The 26,223-nt window shown below is 42.0% G+C and overlaps 1 protein-coding gene across 2 annotated transcripts in view; it reads left to right on the forward strand.

The window, feature by feature from the left end:
- The window catches only part of plcd4a (phospholipase C, delta 4a), a 43,912-nt gene that overhangs the window by 11,870 nt on the left and 5,819 nt on the right, over positions 1-26,223 (forward strand). The window contains exons 9-13 of one of the 2 annotated variants that reach the window (XM_030748973.1): positions 5,963-6,115; positions 13,236-13,385; positions 16,750-16,776; positions 23,347-23,503; positions 23,626-23,742. In XM_030748973.1, coding sequence (XP_030604833.1) covers positions 5,963-6,115; positions 13,236-13,385; positions 16,750-16,776; positions 23,347-23,503; positions 23,626-23,742 — 604 coding nt within the window. Of the gene's footprint in view, positions 1-5,962; positions 6,116-13,235; positions 13,404-16,749; positions 16,777-23,346; positions 23,504-23,625; positions 23,743-26,223 lie in introns of both variants that reach the window. The other variant, XM_030748965.1, reaches the window with a different exon arrangement.

Raw genomic sequence — 26,223 nt, forward strand, 5'->3', positions numbered from 1 at the left:
AACAATGGAGCGGAGTCCTAAATTGGTTTCAACTGAAACCACTGATTAAATATGACCCACGCCCCCTTCACACCTGGGCACATGTGTTCACGCACATGATCAATAGAGGGTCATAACCACCTCCAGGGGACTACGCCCACAGGGGTTTAAATACCTGGGTCTCTCCACCATTTGGTTGAGAACTGAAGAAGCCTTTCGGATGAGAGGTGAAACGTCTTCAAGAAACAAAAAGAAGTCCAGTCGCCTTTTTCAAGCTCCAGAGAGAACTGAATGTCATTCACCTGCTTTACATAAGCCAGAGCAAGAAGATTTATTTGAAATAAACTCCATGTCTATATACTCAGTATGTTCAAATGGGGACCCACAAAGGGTCTCCATCCCCTGCTTATGAGAGGAGGTCCCTGCAGATAGGAATCTACCAGGGCCTTGCTGCCAAAAGAATGATAATTTCTCCAGAATTGGTGGTATAATTTCCACTGGGGAGAAATGTGTTAAGGCCCTGACTGTCTGGACACAAGCGTGGAACAGATAACCAGACGGTTAAAAGTAAGGATAGCAAAAGTAAAGATCTCCACAGCTGCTCAATAAAACTGTAGCAAGCCTTTGCTGGACAAACTGTAGTGTTTTCACTGGTTGTGCGTGCACAGCAGCAGATGGCACAGCTTTCTTTGGGGCACGTAGCAGTATTGCTACAGGTCTACAAGAAATTTGGGCTTCATATCATGCCTGGGGATGAAATCACAACTGGCTTTGAGTTATTGTGTAAAGAACCCAAATCAGCAGATAATGGTTTGTCCAAGTAAATTGCCCTGTCTCTATCTTGGACATCAGAGAAGGTCAGCCAAAAATGCTGCTGCACAGTAGCTTTCAAAGCCATCCCTCTCCTGTGAAAAATCACTGCACAGTAAGATGCATGGAGAATGTAATCCATGGTGACTCTGACCTTCTTAAGGAGACGTTCCAGTGGCTGTCTCAGGGAACCAGTGACCCAAAGCACCACCAGCCACATCGAGTGGCATATCTGGAGCACAGTGACTGAGCTTCTAGCGTGGGCTATGTCCACCTGAACCCAATAAATTTTGTCCAGCTGAGACTGTCATCGCTCACCTGGGCTCCATGAACTGAGCAAAGCTCCTTTCAAACTCGTTACATAAACTGGGGTCCCCTTCAGACATGATGTCCAGTGGTATTCCATGGAGCAGGAAGACCATGGTCGCCCACGTGTTGGAAGAGGGTCTGTTGCAGCCTCCGACGCGCATCGCTGGGATCCGCTATGGAGGAAGTAGACCGGCAGGCAGAGAGCTGGCAGACTTATTCTGTACACAACAGAACAGGCAGATACATACTCCCAAACATCCTTTATTAGAGTCAGCCACCAGAAAGAAAGTGTGGTTCTTACAAGGATGGCAAGCGAACTTAGAAGTGTGAGCCCACTGGATGACGTGCTGACAGATGCTGGAAGGAACATATTGATGGTTGGGAGGGCCCCCGCCAGGATCCAGCTCATCCTTCAGGGCCTCTCTAATCAGACTTTCAATCTCCCAGGTTACGGAGCCAACAATGCAAGCAGGCAGAAGCCTCCTTGCCTCCTTTGGGGGGGGGGTCATCTGAAGATGAGAACTGATGGGACAGTGCGTCGGACTTGGTGTTCTTAGACCCTGGATGGTAAGTTATAGTCAGATTGAAACGGGAAAAAAACAGAGCCCACCTTGACTGGCGGGCATTGAGTAATTTTGCCATCTTTAGATAGGCAAGATTTTTATGATCTGTCAACAAAACAAAAGGTTGTGCAACCCCCTCCGGCCAATGGCGCCACGTCTCCAAGGCAAGTTTAATCGCCAACCGCTCCAAGTCCCCGACATCATAATTACACTCTGCAGAAGAGAGATGGCGGGAGAAATAAGCACAGGGATGGAGTTTACCATCCTTTTGCGGTGAGAGGACTGCCCCACTCCAGAGTCTGAAGCATCAACCTCGACCACGAATTGCTTAGTCGTGTCAGGTTGAATCAAAACAGGTGTCGTAGCAAACAAATTCTTAATCGTGACAAAGGCCTTTTGAGCTATGTCATTCCATCTGAAACGGTGAACGGTGAGTGGAAAGACAATCTTACTGTTATTCCTAATGAAGCAGCGGTAAAAATTGACAAATCCTAGGAAATGCTGCAGGTGCTTGCGGGAAACAGGAATTGGCCACTCCACCACAGTTTGTATCTTTCCCAGGTCTGCTTTTATTTGTCTGTTTGCTATGACAAAACCAAGAAAAGACAAAATCTTGACATGAAAATTTTTCGCTCTTGACATATAGTTGGATGCTGCAGAACCTGGTGGATGTGGCACTGGTGTTCAGAGATTTCTGGAAAAAATGAGGATATCGTCAACATACACAAAAACAAAAATGGTTTAGAAAGTCATGGAGCACATCATTGATAAGAGTTTGGAACACAGCTGGGGCATTAGTTAACCCAAAAGGCATAACTAGGTACTCAAAACATCCCAGATGAGTGTTAAATGCAGTCTACCATTCATCTGCTTCACTCATTCGGATCCAGATGATAAGCATTAAACAGATCTAACTTTGAAAAGATGGTGGCACCTTGCAAAAATTTAAAAGCTGAGGTGCTTCCGGGGTATTTCCGCAGGAAGCCATGATGGCCCTTTGTTAGACATCCTGCGAATTGTAGTCCTGCAGCCGTCAGTGCACTTGGAGATGATCATCTAAGGGAATACACATGTTAATGAGGGAATAAAGTGCAAGAGGTAAGTCCTTTGTTACCAACTTAAACTTCCGATTTTTGGATAGCCCATTCAGAAAAACTGCCCTCAAGGCTTCCTCCTCCCAGCCTACTTCCTTGGCCAAAATCCGAAACTCAATGGAGAAATCTGCTACGCTCCATTTACCTTGATGGAGGCTGACTAGTTTCTGTGCTGCTATCTCAGGACTTGACCCCTTGTCAAAAACAGATTTGAATGAGCTCAAAAAGGACAATTTAGGGTGCATCTTTAACACTGCATCAGCCCATTCTAATGCTCGACCCCACAGTAACTGAACCGTAAAAGTGATTTTATTACCATCTGAGCAGCAGGTGTGATTTTGCTGTCTGAAAACTAACAGGCACTGAGTAAGGGATCCCCCATACTTCTCCAACTCAACGGCAAACGCTTCAGGGTTAGGGAGCGCCCTCTCCAGGGGTTCTGGGGAAGGATGTGTTGGAACTGCTGGAACAGCTGGATGAGCGGTTGTTGAGAAGAAGTGTTGAGAGGGGTCCCCTGAAAAGCTGGTAGCAAAGTTCTGGAGAGCTGACATCAACTAACTGGGAGGTAAGTAACAATCAGGCATTGAGTACACATCTTACTCCAAGTTAAGTAGGACTAGTGGTCACCTAAACCGCCACTAGCTGAGGAGATGGCCCAGATGCTTAGCAACTGAGAGCTGGAGGAGGACTGCCTCTACAACACAGGGATTGGTTCATGAACACGCACAACAGAATAGGAGACCCAGAGTGAGAGAGGCCAGCTGGGTCCATGACAGAGACACTGAAAATCTGCAGTGCTTGGGTATTAGATTTAAGGGGCCTTCTAGACCATGGCTGTGGGATGACACCAGATAAGCTGCTCAAGCTAGTTCAATAAGGAGAGATCATTGGGAGAAATTGAACAAGATTTATTGATAATACAAATAGCTGTTTGGTGATTAGACTCCGATGGCCCAGTGAAGCTGAAGGGAATCCCAGTAGAGATAGGGATTAGGCAGGACCCCAACCCCCCCCCCCCCCCCCCCCCCCCCCCCCCCCCAGAGTCAAGACGCTGGTGGTGGTGGAGACTAAGTTGGAGGCTTGGAAAGAGCCCTTGGGTGGTGAAGGGGAAGGGGTGGGAAAGACAGGTAAGCAGTGATATTTAAAGCACCCTGAGCGGAAGCTGATTGGCTTGAGGAAGGTGGGCAGAAAGATGATTGGACAAGAGGAGATGAGGTCAGCATTGAGTTTGACTGCATGGGAAAGTGGAGGTGATCACAGATAGAGAAACGGGAAAACACTTGGGAAAGAAAATAGATGAGTGATTTCAGATCTGCCTTATTGAACTTGCACCTTAGCTTCATTTCCATAGGTGGTGGACTAACTAAACCAGCATCAAATGCTGTCCATAAACAGGCACAGTGATGTGGGTAGACAGTGGTTTGCTCCATGTAGTGGTTAGCTCAGAGACTAAATCTGGGAACATGATTATAAGAAAAACCCCACAAACTGTGATGATTACTGAGCTTGATCAAAAAGGAAGGTTTTAAGCTTAATCTTAAAAATAGAGAAGGTGTCTGTCTCCTGAATCCAAGCTGGAAGCTGGTTCCACAGAAGAGGGGCCTGAAAGCTGAAGGCTCTGCCTCCCATTCTACTCTTAAGTATCCTAGGAACCACAAGTAAGTCAGCAGTCTGAGAGCGAAGCACTCTATTTGGGTGATATGGTACTATAAGGTCTTTAAGATAAGATGGGCCCTGATTATTCAAGACCTTGTACGTGAGGAGAAGGATTTTAAATTCTATTCTAGATTTAAGGAGCCAATGAAGAGAAGCCAATATGGGAGAAATCTGCTCTCTCTTTCTAGTCCCTGTCAGTACTCTAGCTGCAGCATTTTGAATCAGCTGAAGGCTTTTCAGGAAGCTTTTAGGACAGCCTGATAATAATGAATTACAATAGTCCACCCTAGAAGTAATAAATGCACGACTTAGCTTTTCAGCATCACTCTGAGAAAGGATGTTTCTAATTCTAGAAATGTTGCGTAAATGCAAAAGAAGCAGTCCTACATATTTGTTTAATATGTACATTGAAGGACATATCCTGGTCAAAAATGACTCCAAGATTTCTCACAGTGTTACTGGAGGCCAAAGTAATGCCATCCAGAGTAAGTATCTGGTTCGACACTGTGTGTGTTGTGTGGACATTGACTGAATGCTCTTTTCCTTCATTCTCAGATGAAACTTGGTCCCTAGACTCACAGATTGGAGAGTCAAGCTATGTGATAGCAGTCTTTCCTAACACTTTCTCAATAAAAGTCTGTCCAGGGTGCACACAGCTTCCTTAATGCTCTCCTAGCATGGACAGTCCTCCTGTAAAGAGAAGCCATGCCCCTGTGGACAGGGCAGACAGAGGACTTCTTCACTTGCTTTGGTTTTGTACTCATACCAAAACCCCAAAATATACCTCACTCAAAATTAGCACTCCACAGCTTACTGTATACACTAACTGATACAGTCGTGGCAAACACCAACAGTGGCAGTTAAGTTAACTTCAGGTCAGCAGACTACAGAACAAACAGCTAACTTGACTCAGTTGAGGTGTTCTTAGTAAGGTAAAGCATTTGAGAATTGATGGATGACAGTGATGATGTGTATATATATATATATGCAAGCAGGGACTCGTGGTGTCATAGGTCATCTGATCATGAACAGAGGCGTCTTCAGCCAGGACAAGCAGGATTTTGAGATCTCGTACTGTATGCATTATGCAGAGTGAACTGAATAAAAGGGAACATTAAGCCAGTAACTTCCTAGAGTCAGACTATTTCTTTTTTACATTTGTTGTCAGAACTTTTATTTCTTACAGTTCATATTCTTCACTTTATTGTTTGTACGGTGGTCTTTCCACAGACAATATTTTGGAATATTTATCAGATGGAGTAAAACTATAAAGCGAGCTGGCCAGGGATCTGCCATAGAATGCCAAACTCATGCCAAAAGGAACAGAAGCCAAGTTTCCATGCATGTGAGAGTCTGCTCTGTAATAGTGTTTCATGGCAACTGAAAATTGTGGCCTTGTGACCCCTTGTCCATCCATCTGCTAGTTTTTCAGCCAGCCAGGCACAACCCATGTTATAGGGCTGCAGGTGTTTTAGTTTTCTGTTATCATAATGCTCTCCAGTTTTAAATTACAAAATCACTTCACTTTTCCTCCTCCTCTCCCCCATCCAGGTGTCAGAATATCCAGTCATCCTGTCCATTGAGAACCACTGCAGTGTTGAACAACAGAGAGTTATGGCACAACATCTAAACCACATTCTCGGTGACAAGTTGTTGAAAAGCACACTGGATGGCAAGGCCCCCATCAGGCTGCCCTCTCCTGAGGTGAGCGCTGCATGCAATTATCCTACCCTACTTTATTCTGGGGCTTTTCATTACAAAAAGCCTTTAATCAGGATATATAGTTTTCTGAAAAAAAAAAAATTCAGCAAGTTGAATATACTATAAAGATGAATCACTACATCAAATGTTGAAATGGCCAAAAGATCACCTCCATGTTGGTTTTTGGCTTTCTGTGCAGTGTACAGAGATTTCTCTGAACCACTTATTGATACAGTTTGGTCCAGCAATGTTTGGATGGTAAAATAATTATTATGAATCTGCATACTTTCAAGTTAGATTTGAAATAAGATGCAGTTAAAGACTTTCAGCTTTACTTTAAGGAGCTGTCGAATACTACATTCACTATTATAGCAATTTTTATTTTATTGAATCCAGTGTTATTTATACATCATCAATTCACAACAAAAATTGTCTCAAGGCATTTATAAGGTTAAAAACCCCGCAATATTCGAAAGAACCCCAATGATCAGATGATCCTCTATGAGCAAACCCTGTGTAACAACAGGAAGGAAGAACCTCCAGCAGAGCCTCAGGGCCCTTTTTCCACTGACCGGGTGCCGGTGCCAGTGACTGAACTGTTCAGCATTTTTTTCCACCGCAAACGCACTTGGTCCTCGGCCAAAAAACTGGTTCAACTCTGGCACCGCAAGCTAGCTGGTCTGCAATCAAGAACGCATGACGCCGCTATTTCACTGATGGTGGGTATTACATGAAAAAAAGTGATGCGATTTTCATAGGTGTGAATAGTTTGGGCCCTAAGACTGAACTTGCTGCTTTGTATCAGTTCATATCACACATAAAATGACGCAAAGTGCGTACTTGTCTTCTTGCTCGTAATTGCTGTCTGTGTTTACTGTACCTTGTCCCACACACAGATACTGCAGTAGTTTTGTTTGGACTGTAAAATATGTTTGCAGCACATAAAAGGGAAGTGTGTTGGTTTGTGCCCTTTGGCTTCCATTTCCAGACGAGGACTGCGCTCTTCTAGACGAAGATTTTGGATGTCGTTCCTGGAATCTGCTGGAGCCATTCTCCCACTTTGGGGGTCACTGCCATGAGTGTCCCTGAGTGTTCCAATTACCACAGGGACCACTGTTACCTTCACCTTCCACATCCTCTCTAATAACTTTTCTTTCAGCCCTTGGTATTTCTCAGTCTTGTATTCTTTCTTCCTGGTGTTGCTATCACTTGGTATTACTACATCTATCACAACAGCCTTCTTCCCCTGCTTGTCCACCACTACCACATCCAGTTGATCAGCCTTCACCAGTTTGTCTGTCTGTATCAGGAATTCCTACAGCATCTTAGCTTGGTCATTCTTAACCATCCTTGATGGTGTATCCTACAGTCTTATGGTCTTCTCTTCATGCTTAGCTGCCCTGGAATTCAATGTTCTTTGAGCTTGGTACCCAATCTAAGAGTGTGGGGATGATGATATCGCCCCCTTGACCTGACATCCTGGCTCCACCTTGCCATAGCATTTGTGATGTACCTCATCATCCTCTTCTTTGTGATAGCAGTTGCTTCTTGCGGATGTTGGAACACTGAGTTACTAGTTGTTTCAACATCAGTTTAGATGTTGGGTGTTGAAGAATGCATAGGTCACACATCCTCTTTATTTCACTGGGGTTACATGTGTAGTAGCTTTCCCACAGTTTCCGGTTCTCATTTCATGTCCACTTATGTTGTATCCTTGTTCCAGTAGTCTACTTCTCAGCAGTATGCCCTGGTTCCTCAACACCTGACATGGACTTTGTTAATTTGAGTGACGTTCCAGCTGTTATGGCTTCAATTAAATGTTTCTTGATTATATTCCAAGGTAGGCATGGGGGGCCTAGCCTGGCCTGCTGTACATGACACAGGATATGTCCTTCAATGTACATATTAAACAAATACGTAGGACTACTTTTTGCATTTGGTCAATATTTCTGAAATAAGAAACAGCCTTTTTCAGAGAGATGCTGAAAAGCTAATTCATGCATTTATTACGTCTAGGCTAATAATTCATAATTATTATCATTATTATCAGGCTGCCATTAAAGCTCCCTAAAAAGTCTTCAGCTGATCCAAAATGCTGCAGCTAGAGTACTGACAGGGACTAGAAAGAGAGAGCAGATTTCTCTCATATTGGCTTCTCTTCATCCGGTCTTTAAGTCCGACGTCATTTCCAGGTCCAGATGCCCCTAAATGGACAGCAATGGCAGCTCAGTGACTGTTCACTATTACATTCGGATCGGTCAAAACAACGAGGGACACAGTATTGTGGCATATTGAACACAGGACAATTTGGCCCCCGAAATGTAATTCTACGTCATCACTTAACAACCATATTGGCTCCCTGTTAAATCCAGAATAGCCAAGCCAAGCCAAGCCAAGTTTATTTATAAAGCACTTTAAAAACAGCAACCACTGACCAAAGTGCTGTACATAAAACACAATTGGACAAGAGAAAATTAAAATTTACAAAGATAAAAGATTTAAAAATTTACACACAAATAAACAACTATACAATGCATAATTTATCCTAACAATAAATTAATAAAATAATACACACCAATAAAACAACTATAAAATGCATAATTTAACCTAACAATAAATCAATAACATAATACACACAAATAAAACCAATAATAAAAAGCATAATTTATCCTAGAAATAAATAAAATACAAATTTCAATAGACAGCCGCTCCTATTAATCAAAGGCCAAACGAAACAAGTGGGTCTTAAGAGCAGACTTAAACGTGGCCAGTGAAGAGGCCTGTTTAATCTCTATTGGCAAAGTGTTCCAGAGTTTTGGACCTGCCACAGCAAAGGCTCTGTCTCCTCTGAGCCTCCGCTGTGTCCTCGGCACATCCAGAAAAAGCCGATCAGCTGATCTGAGTGACCGGGAAGGGGTATGTACGTGCAGCAACTCGGAAAGATAAGGTGGGCCAAGGCCATGAAGTGACTTAAAAACAAATAAAAGGATTTTAAAATGAACTCTAAAATACACGGGCAGCCAGTGCAGTGAGGATAAAACAGGGGTAATATGCTCTCTCTTTCGCGATCCCGTCAATAGGCGTGCAGCAGCATTTTGAACCAGTTGCAGACGGGCTAGAGCAGACTGGCTAACACCAACATATAAAGCATTGCAGTAATCCAGTCTAGTGGTAATAAAAGCATGGATCACAACTTCAAAATGCTTCTTCGATAGTATATTTTTTATTTTTGCCAGCTGCCTCAAATGAAAGAAGCTAGATCTCACCACTGCACTGATCTGATCCTCCAATTTAGAATTCTCGTCCATAATAAAACCCAAATTTGTGACAGATGATTTTACATATTGTGATAATGACCCCACGTCCACGGGGGAAGATCCACCTGGGACACTAGGGCCAAAAACAACCACCTCTGTCTTTTTCTCATTAAAACTCAAGAAATTTAGAGCCATCCATGCTTTAATATCATCAAGACACTTAAACAGGGTCTGTAAAGAGTGGGTTTCCTTGCGTTTCAAAGGTATATAAATCTGAGTATCATCAGCATAGCAATGGAAAGCAATTTTATGCTTTCTAAGAATGCTTCCGAGGGGGAGCAAATACAATGAAAATAACAGAGGTCCTAAAATTGATCCCTGTGGTACTCCACATGTTAACGGAACAGAGGATGATTCAAACTCATTTAGATTTATGCAGAAAGACCTTTGGGTCAAGTAAGACTTAAGCCACTTCAAAACAGTGCCATGAAAACCAGCACAGTGCTCTAAATGAGAAATTAAAATATCATGGTCCACTGTGTCAAAAGCAGCCGTTAAATCTAAAAGCATTAAAATCACATGATCTCCTGTATCTGTAGTCAAAAGAATGTCATTAAACACCCTCAACAATACAGATTCTGTACTGTGGAGAGGTTTAAAACCAGATTGAAAGATCTCAAGAATATTATTTTTATCTAAAAAGGCTTTCAACTGGTTATAGACAACTTTCTCAAGTATTTTAGATAAAAAAGGGAGTTTAGAAATAGGCCTAAAATTAGATAACACAGTGGGGTCCAATCCAGGTTTTTTGATCAGTGGTTGAATTGAGGCATGTTTAAAAGATTTAGGAACAATGCCTAAGGATAAACTATTGTTGATAAGAGCCAGGACTAGCGGGCCTAAGGCAGCAATAGCCTCTTTAAAAAGTCGGGGTGGAATGGTATCTTTAGGAGATCCTGAGGGCTTCAGATGACTAACAGTCTCATACAGCAAAGACAACGTAATCGGCTCAAACTGGTACAAGGCAGTCGAGCAAGGAACCGAGACTGAAGGGTCAAAGGTTGGAGGTGATATGAGGGCCCTAACATTGTTTACTTTATCCACAAAGAACCTACAGAATTCCTCACATACCTCAGGTGAAGGCTCAATACCTGTATTCTGGGGGGCATTTAAAAGTTTATCAATAGTATTAAATAAAATACGAGGCTTGTGGCAATTTGACAAAATTATCCTTGATAGGTGCTCTCGTTTGGCATGTTTCACAACTACCTGGTAGTGATGCCAACAGTCCCTTAACATTTGAAAAGACACCTGTAATCGTCTGGCAGCACGAGTTGTGTCATTTAACCAAGGCTCTAGCTTAATTTTAGGTTTCCTGAGCTTCAATGGGGCCACTTCATCTAATGCAGTCTGGCAGATAGAGAGAAGCCAGGAATTAATCATCTCTGTGTCTAAACATACAGACTCCGGAATTCCGCAGTTCTGTTCGATAATGGCGGAAAAATGGGCAGCAGTGAGCTGGTTTACAACACGACGACTACGTGCAGAAACACAAGATTTCATACGGCCACAAGACACAGCAATGTCAAAAAGCACGGGCTTATGATCTGAAAAAACAGCATAATTTAACGACAAGTTAGAAATAGACAGACCATAGGATAAAACAAGGTCCAGAGTATGCCCACGTTCTTGAGTGGGCCCAGATACCCATTGCATAAAATTAAAAGAAGTAATCAAATTTAAAAAGTCCTTAACCAACGGTTTATCAGGACAACAAACATGTATGTTAAAATCACCAATAATAAGGACTTGGTCATATTTGGGCAAAATTTCTGCCAACAGTCCAGAAAATTCATTTAAAAAGTCCTTATTATATCCAGGCGGCCTGTAGATAATAACACACATCACGGGGTGAGAACGACCCAATTCAAATAAACTTACTTCAAAGCTGGAGACAGGTGATGATGGGAGCAGCGATTTACATTTATACATATTCCGATAAAACGTCGCTATTCCACCTCCACGGCCTGACATCCGGGGACAATTTATATAGTCACACTCAGGCGGTAAAAGTTCAGATATAACACTGAAATCACCAACATTCACCCAAGTCTCTGTCACACAGAGAAAGTCCAGTCCATTTGAGGTGAAGAAATCCTTAAGAATAAAAGTTTTATTTGAAAGGGATCTAGCGTTCACCAGGCCAAACCTCACGGACACCGGCGGAGTCGGGGCGTTAACACTGCAGACATCCTGGCGAAAGGTCCGCAGATTTCCCAGATCCACTCCCCGCCGCTTAGGACGGCAAAACCGCAGGTGGTAAGGGTGTGGCAGCAGGGCCGGTCCTTCAAAGTCAACAACAGGCGTCAACCAGGTGTACGCAGGGTCCCGAGAGCGCCAAGGAGAAAAGCAGTTATGAGGCACTCCATACACAGGGTACCATGAATATCTGTCAGTTTTCCCAGTATACTGTGCTAAGTAGGCCTTCATCCTCACCAACCTCCCACCACGTCTCCCACAGTAACGGGAACGTTTCCTCCGGAGAGGTGGACCCGAAGCGCACCTAAGAAACTCCGGAACTTCTGACAAAACCGGTGGCACGGTTTCTTGGTTGCCGTAAGTAAACTTTGTTTCGGCCAAAATAAGAAGATCCAAGACAGTTTGGCGATCATAGACCAACAGAGCGCTGACACTGAATTTTTGTAAAAAACACGTCAAAAAAAGCACCAGTGCAAGCAGGCAAGGCAGTGACAGACGGCAGGCCAGGCATCTCGGCGCCATCTTGTTGTCCCAGAATGTAAAATCCTTCTCCTCACATACGAGGTCCTGAATAATCAGGCCCCATCTTATCTTAAACCTCACAGTACCGAATCACCCCAATAGAGGAGTTCACTCTCAGACTGCTGGCTTACTTGTGGTTCCTAGGATACTTAAGAGCAGAATGGGAGGCAGAGCCTTCAGCTTTCAGGCCCCTCTTCTGTGGAACCAGCTCCCAGCTTAGATTCATGAGACAGGCACCCTCTCTATTTTTAAGATTAGGCTCTTATCTTTTTGATCAAGCTTATAGTTAGGGTGATCCTGGACCATCTTTTAGTTACACTGCAATAGGCCTAGGCTGCTGGGGGAGTTCCTATGATGCATGTCTTTTGTCCTGTCTCTCTCCCCTTCACAGCAGATGACTGCCCCTCCCTGAGCCTGGTTCTGCTGGAGGTTTCTTCCTGTTAAAGGGAGTTTTTCCTTCCCACTGTCACCAAGTACTTGCTCATAGGGGGTCGTCTTGACTGTTGGTTTTCTCTGTATTATTGTAGGGTCTTTACCTTACAGTATAAAGCACCTTGAGGCAACTGTTTATTGTGATTTGGCGCTATATAAATAACATTTATTTAAACTGATTTTTTTTTTATTAAAATGACAAAACATATGAGACCCTGAAAAAGTGACTGTAAAAATGGCTGTAATTTTTCAACACTTATTCCAATTCAGCTACGTGAATGAAAGTTAATATTCAGCACTTTAACTGCATCTTGATTGTCTCTACTGTAAGTGATGAAATCCTTTTGAAAGGCTCAGATTTTATAAACAATATACTGACCTACTGACCTTAACCAAAGTTATAAGATGCTTCGTGGTGTTTTTTTTTCTTTAAGCATTACATATTTTTTTCCTCAGTCTTTTCTTTCCTGTGAGATATATTAAATGAACAAACAAGCAAACAAAATGATAAATGAGTAGTAGTTATATTGTGTTTGCTTAGGAAATATAATCCCATAAAACCTGACAAAATTTACAGCGATCATAACACTTTAAACAGCTAGTATGTTGCTCTATATTGAAGATGACTGCAGTATATTTTTTTTTGACTTAAGGATCTTAAGGGGAAAATTCTTGTAAAGGCAAAGAAAAATGGTGGTTTAGAACAAAGTTTCAATGGAATGGTGGAAGATTCTCTGACCGGGGAGTTCAGCGATGAAGATGATGGGGCTGAAATTGATGAAGATAACCCACACCACGAGAGTGTCTGTCACAGACTTAAGGTGCGTCTGGATTTTTGACACACAGTCTTACAACATTTTGCCCTCAAACCCAAACAGCCCATTATACACATTAATGATCCAGTCCGATATAGATTCAGGATAAGCTCTTCTAGTCATTTTTAGACTGACGATACAACACAGAGGCAAATCAGAAAATGGACTTTGGTGTGTGAAAGAAACAGTTACTGGATTAAGCAGAGGTGGTAACAGTACAGATATTCTGTACTTAAGTAAAAGTACAAGTACTTGTTGAAAAAGACTTGTTAAAAGTCGAAGTACTGGTTCGACTTCTTTACTCAAGTAAAAGTAAGAAGGTACAGGCTCTGAAATGTACTCAAAGGAAGAAAGTAAAAGTAATTCTTCGGAGGACGTTTCTACCTGCTATTTTTGTGTAAAGCTAACTGAGCCACATTATATATCTATCCATCCATCCATCCATCCATTCTCTTCCCCTTATCCGGGACCGGGTCACGTTTCCATTATATATTATTGTAAAAATATAAAATAATACAAACATTATTCCAATCTAAATTTATATCCTAATGAACGTACTCAGCTTGAATCTGTTATGTAGGACATAAGCTGTGAAAGGGAATTTAAACACAGCTCTAGTCTCTGTGTCCTCCATAATAGATGGCGACTCAAAATGAGTCAAACATGAGGATACTCAGGGGTTACAGTGGGATTCAGAAGGTGGAGGAACCCTAAGATCAGCTGTAGTGGCTCTGCATGGGGAGAAGAATCACAGCTTTCTATTGTAGCTGCAGTAAATGATGTTGGTGTGCAGGCTGTGATCAGCTGACCTGCTGCTGCTGCTCTGAGGTTTACTGCTCTGTGTGGATGAAGTGAACTCACAAAGATGTAACCCAGTATTTCACAGCTCTCTGAGCTGATCTCCATCCCCTACACTGACAGCATACAGGCTGTAGAAATGTTGCATTCAGTGAATGAATCTCAGCATCAGCAGCTTTGATTCAAACTCATCTCGGCCACACTTCATGCTATATAAATACAATTTAATTGAATTGAATCCATGCACTCCAGAAATACAAACAGAATTGTTTTGTTTGTCTTTTTTTTTTTTTTCTAAACAGACTCCACGATAGACAGGAACACTTCATTTGTTTTGTTAAGACACGAAAACAGGGGGTTATGAGAAAACTACTACCTAAGAATTACTGCATTTACCAATCTCAGTTTTACCATTAGTACTAACAGTTTGTCAAGAGATAATCAGCATGTTGTCAGAATTATATATAATATAATATTGGTAATGCGTTCTTTTAAGGCCTGCCCTTAGGCCGTCTGTAAGTAAATTTTAGTTATGTGGAATTACGCCGTAATTATTTTTAATTACGCGGTAATCATTTTTACTACAGCAGAATTAAAAATAATTATGGCGGAATTAAAAAATGATTACAGCGGAATTAAAAATAATTCAGCCTTAGTAAATATAATTACGGCAGAATTAAAAATGATTACGGTGGAATTAAAAATAATTCAGCCGTAATAAAAATAATTATGGCGGAATTAAAAAATGATTACAGCGGAATTAAAAATAATTCAGCCTTAGTAAATATAATTACGGCAGAATTAAAAATAATTACGGCGGAATTAAAAAATTATTACGGCGGAATTAAAAAATGATTACGGCGGAATTAAAAATAATTACGGCGGAAATCAAAATAATTATGGTGGAATTAAGAAATGATTACGGCGGAATTAAAAATGATTACGGCGGAATTAAAAAATAATTACGGCGGAAATCAAAATAATTATGGTGGAATTAAGAAATGATTACGGCGGAATTAAAAATGATTACGGCGGAATTAAAAAATGATTACGGCGGAATTAAAAAATGATTACGGCGGAATTAAAAATAATTCAGCCATAGTAAAAATAATTAAGGCGTAATTAAAATGATTACGGCGTAATTCCACATAACTAAAATTTACTTACAGGATAGTTACGGCCTAAGGGCGGGCCTTAAAAGAAAGCGTTACCATAATATTTTTAAAACATAATTTAATATAGTGTTTAAATACTTTATGTGCATTGGTTACCTGATTTGTATTGTCTCAAAAAAGTTGCTGAATTCTATTTCAAATCTCTGCATTATTTCAATTCAGTTCAATTAAATCTTATAATGTAAGCTAAAGACCCTACAATACCAGGGAGAAAGGCCAACAATGATGATACTTTATAAGCAAGCACTTGGCAACAGTGGGAAGGAAGAACTCCCTTTTAACAGGAAACGACCACCAGCAGAACCATGCGCAGCGAACAGCAGCCACCTGTCTGGTTGAAGGGTGAGGGGAAAGAGAATAGAAAAAAAAAGAGACAAAAACAAGTCCAAAAGCAAAACAGCAAAGCCAAGGAAGCCAGCTCAGGCTGAGGGGCTACTGCAGCTGACTCAGACCCTGGCGAGGACCCAGACTCTGGCAATGGACAAGTTGGAGATGCCGAGGCAGGTGACTCAGACACAGAAGACGCTGAGGACACAGGTGGGGGATGAAATGATGCAGCTGGCAAATGATGTAAAGCTGACATTATCAAGGACTCTGCTGTAGATGGGGACTCTGAGGATGGATGAGGTGACTTAGATACCAGGCAAGTAGTAGAAGGCAAAGCACGTGTTGCGGTGGCTAAAGCTGCAGGTGCTGCAGAGGCCAAAGCTGCAGGTGAAGACACTGAGATGATACAGATTGAGATGACGTGACTGGCCAAGACACCGGAGCATGAAACTCCAGAAGATGTCACAGGGAGCCCGGCATCAGCAGGCACGGGCTGGGAGGCAATCTCTGGCTGCGGTGACTGATGTGGAGCTGCAGCTGAAAGCTCTGAAGCTGGAGACTGACGTGAAGGCTCTGAAGCTGGAGACTCAGAAGATTATGGTGATTGCAAGGTACACTCGGCAGGACACGTAGCTGTCTCCAGTGACAACTGGGGCTGCTTTAGGAGGGTCCTCTTTCACTCCTTGAGGCAAAAACCCAGCCGGACCATGACTGCCCCCACCCAAGGAACAAGAACAGGTGCAGAAGCGGGCCTGTCATTGGCCACTCCCACCTGTGGAAACAAATTGGGTGTGGGTGCAGGGGGTCTTTCAGGGGCATAGCTCTCAACCTTTTCAATGGCCAGTTCATTAGCAACAGTCTCTGAGTCCAAAGTCCTTGAATTGATAATTATGCCCAAGTTTCATAGAAAGAAACAGGAGCATTAACTGAATAAACCAAATCAGCAACAAAGTCCTTAATCACCGCAGGCAAAGAGCTCAAAAGCAAGGGAAAACTTTGAGTCAGTCCAGTTAAACTGTGCTCGATGGCTTTCCTGTCATGATGGCCGGCAGAAAACGGACCCAGACGCAGAGGCAACAGTGAACGGTACAGAGTCTTTAATAGAAAATAATACTGACAGGGAAAATAGGGGTTAGTGAGGGCTTTCTGGCAAGTACGGAGAATCTGAAACGGAAACAAAAAAGAACTGGGTCAAGCAGGAATTTAACTAACTAACAACTGTGATGGTTTGGGGGGGAAGGTGAGGTGGCTTACTGGGCTCTCAACCTTAACGGTCAGGTCGGGGATGAGGCTGGCGAGTGAGTCAGGGCGAGGTGGTCCGAGGGGCAGGCAGGCAGAGGAAGACAGGAGGAGCAGGACCGGGTGGAGGGGTTCCGGTGTGGTGGTGAAAACGCCGCTCACAGGTAGGAATCCAGAGCCGGGAAGCGAGGGCTGGTTCACTCGGGAGGATCACTAAACGGGAGGAAGGCAAGGCTGGTAAGTACAAGTAAACAACTTTAACTAGGTTTATCTTGTGTAGCCGGATTACTACCACGAAGAGCAGAGCAACAATCTGGCGACGAGTCAGCGTCTCAGCCCCTCCTATATACTCCCAACCTTAATGAGTAACCGGGAACAGCTGCCTGCCCCAATGAACCACCTGGAAGACAGAAAACACTCCCAACAACAAGGCCCGCCCCGACCCATGACATTTCCTACTCCCCTCACTGGGCAGTTTAAACCATTGTTCACACAGGTCCAGAACATAATCATAAATGTCCTGCTTAATTTCATTAACAACAAAATCAGTCTTAGATGGTGGGGATGAAGAGTAATATCCACCCACTGTGATCGCTGTCAAAACAGGCGATCAGCTGGGCTCGGGGCTGAGGTGGAGAGCAGCGTTGTAGTCAAGACCACCTAACCCGAGACCGAGACAAGACCAAGACCAGAGGGTATCAAGACCGAGACAAGACCAAGACTTTTAGGGTCCGAGACCAGTCGAGACCAAGACCGAGGGGGGGCGAGACCGAGACAAGACCAAGACCAGTGCCTGACACTACATGACACAATAAAATGTGAAACATGATCAAAATCACTTCTCAAATTGATCTGAAAGATCCGCATTCCCATAAAATTACCCTGATATTAAAAACTCACAGCTCAAATAAATATAACCATCTTTATTTAATACTCCTGGGTGACTTCCATCATTTATCACAGAATGTAAAACAATTATTCATAGTTCATCACAATAGTCTTAACTTTTCTCTGCCTTTCATAAACAATACATAAAGTTGTGTTGTTTTTAAACCAACAACCTTTGTAAAAATGGGTGCTTTTTCAAAACCACATAGCTAAATGTGTAAAACTGAAAAAATGGCAAACACTCATCAACAGTAAGAACTAAAGCCTTTAATCTTATACAGATTAAAGCTGCAGGATGTAACTTTTATAAAAAATCTGGTTTTTACATATTTGTTAAAACTGTCACCATGTCAGACAGTATGAGACCGATAATCTGCGAAAAAAATGGAGCTCCTCCACCTCCTCCCTGAACCGCTCCCAGTCAAAAACAACCAGTCAGAGCCAGGAGGAGGGTCTTAGCACTGTCAATCACTCCTGGTGTATGCTGCTCAATGTAGTTGTGTGCAACACTTCATAATTTGGTATCGATCCTATGTAAAGTAAACACAGGGCCATTATCACCGATACTGATACCAATACTTTTTAATAATTATGAAGAATTTCCATGAAGTTTAACTGGTTTGAGATTTTTTTCCTTTGGATCATTAATTAGTTAAAACCCAGGATAGAATTGGGCAAAGTTTATATGTAAGTAGAAAATACTTTATCAAAATAAAAGTTATTGTTCTGAAACAATAGAACAAAACAATTTTCCCCATACATTGATGTCTGGAATTTTTTTTCATAAATTAAGTGTACAAAATCATCACTCAAGAACAAATGCAAACTTTTTTCCAGGTAGATTTTTCAGAAAGTATAATAAAAAAATTTAATAAAAAATGTTCCTTCATTCACTAATTTTCTACAAATTTAAATTTAAATTTGATTTAAATGTTTCATAGCAAAATCCTTTTTTTTTCCCAAATAAAATATGTTATGCATCACATGACAGTATAACAAAACACTGTGGGGAGGGGAGGAGCAAAGTGCTCTGTGCTGTGACAGGAGCGACACTTAGACAGTCAGCTCGCATCTTTGATGAAACCTCAGCACTGCATACAGGAGAGAAACTGAAGCCAAAGTATCGATCTCATTAGACTGATATTGATCAATACCAATACAACGTTGGCATCCATATTATCGATATTAGGATCAATCTGCCCACCACTAGCTCAATGTACTGATGGCGGAGAAACAACTTACTTACTTCTCTGCTGTTACCATTGGTGGTGGCCATGGTAACTTCAGGGTTCTAGCAAGAAATATTTCTCACCCCAGCACTAATGCTAATGCTAATTAGTAAGCTAATACTAACCACCAAATGCCGCTCCCACTTGTTAATTGAGTGATGGGGCCTAAGACATAACCAGAAAGCAGTAATCAGTTTTTTTGGACGTGTAGTTACATTTCTCGAGGTGCATCTCAGGTTTGCTTCAGAGAGGATTTTCAGTTATACACAAAGGATCAATGCAGAACTCTAAATCAGGCCTTATCAGATCGATAGAATGATCATTTTTGCATATAATCCAGAAAAGTTACATTTATACATCAAGCATTTAATGTGTCCCAGAGTGCCGTTTCCTTCCACTGTGTTTGCAGAAATCACATAAAAAAATACACAACAAAAACATAATCCAGATTCCTAAGCTGCTAAAAGCATTTGCTACATTTGAATATCAGCCACCATATTTTAGTAATCAATTATTTTAGTAATCAAGTATTTAATTGATTACTCCGTCAATTAATCAAGTAATTGGATAAGAAATAATTTTTCATTTTAACAATTCATCAGCATATTTTAACTTCCGTACTGCAGATGTTTCTCTGTGTGAAACAAACAGGGTGGATGGAGCAGCTACAAAGTTCTCTGTTCTTCATGTTGCTGATCAGGTGGTTGATAAAAACATTTTGAAGGAGCCCCTCTGTACTGAAGGGGGTGGAGGGGGCACCGAACGATTGCTAGTGCTAATGGCAGCCCCCCTTTCCCCAGTACACTGTGGTTATAGATCTGTTCTGGTGGCTACAGCTGACGTAAAGAAAAAAATAACAGCTGACATCCTCTGCACAACACATGCGCACATTCAAACATGCGCACTCACAGCACAGAGAAGTAGGGGCGTGAAAAAACATCTCAGCGATCCACTCGTGTTAAAGGGTCGTTTTTGTTTTTTTTGGAAATGCTCCGCTTACACGGAGACACCTGAGCTGCAGAGCTGATACGAAACATCAAAGCAACAAATTTGTGTCGAGGATTTTTAATAATCGAATTGCGTTATTCCAAGAATCGTTGCAGCCCTAAAACTTGCATTAAATTTTTAGTTTGTGTATCAAAATACATGAAGGTTGGTATTTACCTTTCATGCTGGGATTTTTTTGTTGAATCGGAAGCCTGAAATGTTCCTTTGATCGTCATTTTCCCTCTGGGGCGGAGTCTGTGAGGTGCGCTCCTTTGAGAGGCAGAGGAGCGCAATCTTTGTGGGATTTGAATCAGTACGTTTTGCATCCAATAAAAGCAAAGATGTTAACAAATAAATTGGACAGTATTCTGGCAATTTAGTGATATTTCCACAGCTGTGGTCTTGACTGGTCTTGAAATAAAATCCCGAGTCCGCAAGGTCCGAGTCCATGACAAGACCAAGACCAAATGCGGTCGAGTCCATGACAAGCCCGAGACCATCAAAAAGCGGTCTCGAGACCGGTCTCGAGACCAAGACCGATCTCGAGTACTACAACACTAGTGGAGAGCAGCGTTGCTGGGACTTTTTCAACTGGCCGGCCCAGGGCCAGACCAGTGCCACTAAACTGTGACTCACATTCTGGGGTGAGCCAGGGCTTCCACCTCACCTTTTCACTCAGGTACTAGTCTGTAACCTGTTGTTGCTCTGTAGTCCATGAGGTCCATTTCCTGGTCGCATCTGACTGTCAGGTTTGCTGCTGCTGTGGCAAGCAAGGCAGAGGACCCCAATGCAGGACGTAGAGGCAAGAGCTAAATTTAAACTTAATCCTTATTGGGGAGCATTTAACATAAAGTGGGACTGGTCAGGTGCCAGCAGAATACACACTATACTCAGAATAATAAACAAAGCATGAACTAAGCATCAACACATGAACTAAGAACTATGGACATGACATTGTCATAGTCTGGCTCGAGGGCCTAATCCTAATACATAACTTACAAACACAACTCAAGAAACATAAAGCACACTGGGCAAACGGCCAAGGATCATGACAGGAGCTCAGTGAATTTCAGCGTGGTAACCATGATAGGATGATACCTGTGCAACAAGTCCAGTCATGAAATTTCCTCACTATTAAATACTCCACAGACAACTGTTACTGGTATTATAACAAAGTGGAAGTGATTGGGAACAAGAACAACTCAGCCATGAAGTGGTAGGCCTTGTAAAATGGCAGAAGTCAGCAGATGCTGAGGCACATAGTGCACAGATTTTGCCTACTTTCTACAGGGTCAATTGCTGCAGGCCACTTCATATGGCCTTCAGATTAGCTCAAGAACAGTGTGTAGAGAGCTTTAGTGAAGGGGTTTCCCTGGATGAGCAGCTGCATCCAAGCCTTACATTACCAAGTGAAATGCATCAGATGCAGTGGTGTAAAGCACTGGCCCCTTCCTTTTCCAACATGACCGTGCACCAGTGCACAAACCAAGGGCCATAAAGACATGGATGAGCAAGTTTGGTGTGGAAGAACTTGACTGGCCTGCATAGAGTCCTGACCTCAACCCGACAGAGCATCATTGGGATGAATTGTCATGTGCAGGCTTGCGTAGTGGGCAGGGTTGGACCCAATAGCAAGACGCTTAAGTACAGAGTTGAACTCAAAAAATGCAGGAGACTCTTGCAGAAAACAAAAATACAGAATAAAAAAAAAATAAATCCCAACCCAGGGCAGAACAGAGTCCATTATACGAAAGCCTTGGGGAGCAGAAGGGAAACGTGAAAAACTAGGAGCTTGCAGAAAACATAAACAAAAGACAATAGAAACCAGATAATAAAACTTAGGCAGAAACAATTTAAGAAACACAACTAGAGAAGTCAAACAATGACGGGACTAAAATAACAACAAAAAAAAAAAAAGCACTGCGCAAATGCCCAGCACCATGACATGAATTAGAGTGCTGGGCCTTCTCGTCCAACATCAGTGTCTGACCTCACAAATACATTTCTGGAAAAATGGTCAAAAATGTCCCAAAAAACACTCCTATGCCTTGTGGGAAGTCTTCCCAGTACAGTAGCCACAAGGGGTGGGCAAATATTATATTGAACCCTAATTAACAGTTGGATTAAGAATGGGATGCCACTCAAATTCATATGTGTGTGAAGGCAGATGAGTAAAACTCTAGGAACCTCAAATATGCCTGCATTATTTGCATCTCCTAGGGTGCTTTATTTGGATGATGTAGTGTTATGAGTTTTAGGATGCGATGGAGCCTGAATTCAAGAGCTTGTATGGTAGAGCAGGTCACCTACCAATTGGAAGGTTGGTGGTTCAGTTCCCAGCTGCTCTGGGCTGGGTGCCAAAGTATCCTTGGGCAAGAAACTGAACCCCAAGTTGCTCTCCGATGCAACCCTTGGAGTATGAATGTGTGTGAATGTTAGGTAATAAGCACTTAGTTTACTTATGTATGGAAGTGCTTGTATGAATGGGTGAATGCAAACATCTGGAACAAGTGCTTTGAGTGCTCAATTAGAGTAGAAAAGCTCTATATAAGAACTAGTCCATTTACCATTACCATTACTTCAGTTACAAATCACCACTGACACCCATCCACCCTGCCTGCACTCTCTTTTCCACCTGTCCTCTTCAATATCCGTTCCTTTGAATGGTTGACCACAGGTATTTAAACTCGTCTACCTTCACGATCTCTGCTCTGTTCACCTTTTCACCCATCTCTCATTCACACCCATGCATTGCCAATGAAGAGAACCTAATATGGAAGAAATATGTTTTCTCTTTCTAGACTCTGTTAGTACTTACACTGCAGTGTTATGGATCAACTGAAGAGGAAGATTTTAGAACATCCTGATAAGGAATTACAATACTACAGTCTAGCACTAACAAATGTATGAACTACTTTTTCAGCAACACTTGGAGATGGGATGCTTCCAGTTTTAACAAATAGTAATAATGGGGCACCATAGTATCCTAAAGTATCTGCTTAGACAACATGTAAAATTTTTAAGGCTAAGAAGAATAACTTGAGCTTTATCCGAAATTAGAAGCAGGGAACTTGAGGTCACCAAAAGGACATGCCTGTGGTTCAACTAAATGATTTATGATATCAGGCTTCATAGATAAATAACACACACACACACACACACACACACACACACACACACACACACACACACACACACACACACACACACACACACACACACACACACACACACGTATAGCAATAAAAAAATATGACATGTATATTATTCAATGTCTTACTTCATTTATCTTTGTGCTTTTCACAGAGGTCAAAGCAGCACCTATCTAAGGAGTTGTCAGACTGTGTTGTTTACTGCAAAAGTGTCCATTTCACTAGCTTCAAACACTCACGTATTCACTCCAAGTTCTACGAGGTGGCCTCTTTCACAGAGTCTAAAGCCCGAAAACACCTTAGAGACGCTGGTATGTCCAGTCACATCATTCTTTTCTGATTCAGATTTTAGATATTCAGTATTGTAAATTTGTTTTTTCACAAATTTTTAGATTATGTTATAAATTTTATGATTTTCATATCTCTATTTCAGGGGCTGAATTTGTTCACCATAACTCACGGCAACTGAGCAGAGTGTATCCCAGTGGTTTTCGAACTGATTCCTCCAATTTTAATCCTCAGGAAATGTGGAATGCTGGGTGCCAAACCGGTGATGCAACAATAAGACAGATTTGAGTCTATATTCTTATTGACTACTCTCAGATCATTTACATTACTTAGTTTATTATTAATGCTTTATGGTGCTAAAGTTTGCATGATGATAGCTTCAGCCTTAATCAAATTGGGATAATTGAGTTATTATTTTTATTATTATTATTTTGTCCGAAGGTAAGAAAAAAAGTTGGAATTACTGACATAAGATACAGGTTTGCCAATAAATACCTAATCCAGCAAATAATCCTCTAAACTGGGATACTTCCAGTCTCTTTAGACATTCCCCAGAGCAGGGCCTTAACTGAAAGTAACCGGTCGGGTGTTTTCACTTACACCTCCTACAGTAGCCACCATCTGAATTCTGTGTGTACATTTACAAGTGTGTACATGTACCTGTAGTAGAAAACCGCTTTTGTTATAGTTTTGATTCAGTGTTTCCAGATGGCAAAGCAGTCAGATATTATAGAAAAAAATGCCTTAACTATAAATAAAACCAACCAATCAATCAAAGAAGAGATTCAAGATTCAAAGAGCTTTATTTTCATTCTTCTGATATGAAGCATGACAGGAACAAAACTTAGTTTCTGAGGTCCCTCCAATGCAAGCTTCCTTTTTTTTAATTAAAAAGCTATTAACAAATAAATAGAATAATTTGAGAAATAGAATATAACTAACTACAGAGTAAAGTGCTCGGGTACCTGAGCAGTGCGCACTGATATTGCACATCATAAGAACCATTCACATGTCTGTGTAGGTTCTCAGTCTTACAGGCTATAGAGTCTCTGGAGCTTGAAAAAAGGATGACTGGACTTCTTTTTGCTCCTTGAAGACATTTCACCTCTCATCTGAAAGGCTTCTTCAATTCTCAAACCGAAAGGTGGAGAGACCCAGGATAAGACAGGTCCATTTCACCATAGATGCACTCCAAAACAAAATCCACCAGACCCAGAAGAAACTCTCATCACTCTTACTTCCCGTCATCATCGAAGTTTCTACATTTGTGGACAAACCCCAGCTGGCACAACATATCAAAGGCAAGGAAAGACAACTATGTAAGTTTCAAATTCTGCAAACAAAGACCTACCATTTAGAATCAGTACACAGATCATCTGGAAACAAACAGGAAAACACCATAATCATTGCAAACCAAGAGAAGTGGGGAAGAACCTATCAGACAGGGTCCTTACTAAACCAGAAGAAAATGTGCTAGCCAAGGGGCTAATTTTGCCATATCCCCACAACAGCTGTCCATTGTGGATCTCATCATGGCCACAGAAACAACAATAAGAAATAACAAACTATCCCAACCAGAAGCAGAACGAATCAGGAAGAAAGTTTCAACCACCCTCTCCAGTGCAAGAATTCCTCCATCCAACCTCAGCATTCAAGAGAAGAAGGTCTTCACAGCCCTGAGTAAGGATCAAAACATCACCACACTACCAGCCTACAAGGGGAGGTGCACCATTGTTCTGAATTCAGCTGATTACCACTCCAAAATTACTACACTCCTCAGTGACAACAATACTTTTGAGGTCTTAAGATGAGACCCTACAAGCAACTGCAACAAGAAAAGTCATCTGCTGCCTACAACAACTCGAAAAAGAAAAAGCCATTGACCGGCCCTACTACTTTCTATCATCTGTACCCTGTAGAAACTACTCCATGCATTTATGGACTCCCAAAGATCCACAAAGGAGTCCCACTCAGACCCATTATCGGCAGTATAAACCTGGTCAAACCCCCCAAACACAAGATCAGCAATGTAGTGTCTGCTGGCTAGTGTGCAGTGAAGAGCACTCGAACCTCTACAATGGAGAAACCAAACAGCCTCTTCACAAACGAATGGCACAGTATAGAAAAGCCACCTAGACAGGACAAGACTCAGCTATATATCTGCATCTGAAGGTCAAAGGTCACTCTTTTGAGGATGCCAATGTTCAGATTTTGGACAGGAAAGACAGATGGTTTGAAAGAACAGTAAAAGAAGCATCTAAGTCCACTGTGAACAACCATCATTGAACAGAGGAGGTGGATTACATCACCAACTTTCCTTTGCTTACAGTGCTGTCCTGAGCTCCCTTCCCAAATGTCTCAACCCCCATTTACACCTTTGTTCCAGTGACCTCAATAGGTCAAATTGGTTTCACCTGAAACCACCAAATGTAATGACCCATGCCTCCTTTCACACCTTGGCACATGTGATTATGCACATGAACAATAGAGGGTCATAACCACCTCCAGGGGATTATGCCCACAGAGGTTTAAATACCTGGGTCTCTCCACCATTTGGTTTGAGGACTGAAGAAGCCTTTCGGACCAGAGGTGAAACGTTTTCAAGAAACAAAAAGAAGTCCAGTCGTCTTTTTTCAAGCTCCAGAAACCATTCACATGAATTTGCTGCTGACCACTGTTACTTGGGTTAGACAGGAATTGCCTGTGGTGCTGCCTTTTTTGCTGAGCTACCTGCCTCTACATG

This window comes from Archocentrus centrarchus, chromosome 2, assembly GCF_007364275.1.
Source record: "Archocentrus centrarchus isolate MPI-CPG fArcCen1 chromosome 2, fArcCen1, whole genome shotgun sequence".
NCBI lineage: Eukaryota > Metazoa > Chordata > Actinopteri > Cichliformes > Cichlidae > Archocentrus > Archocentrus centrarchus.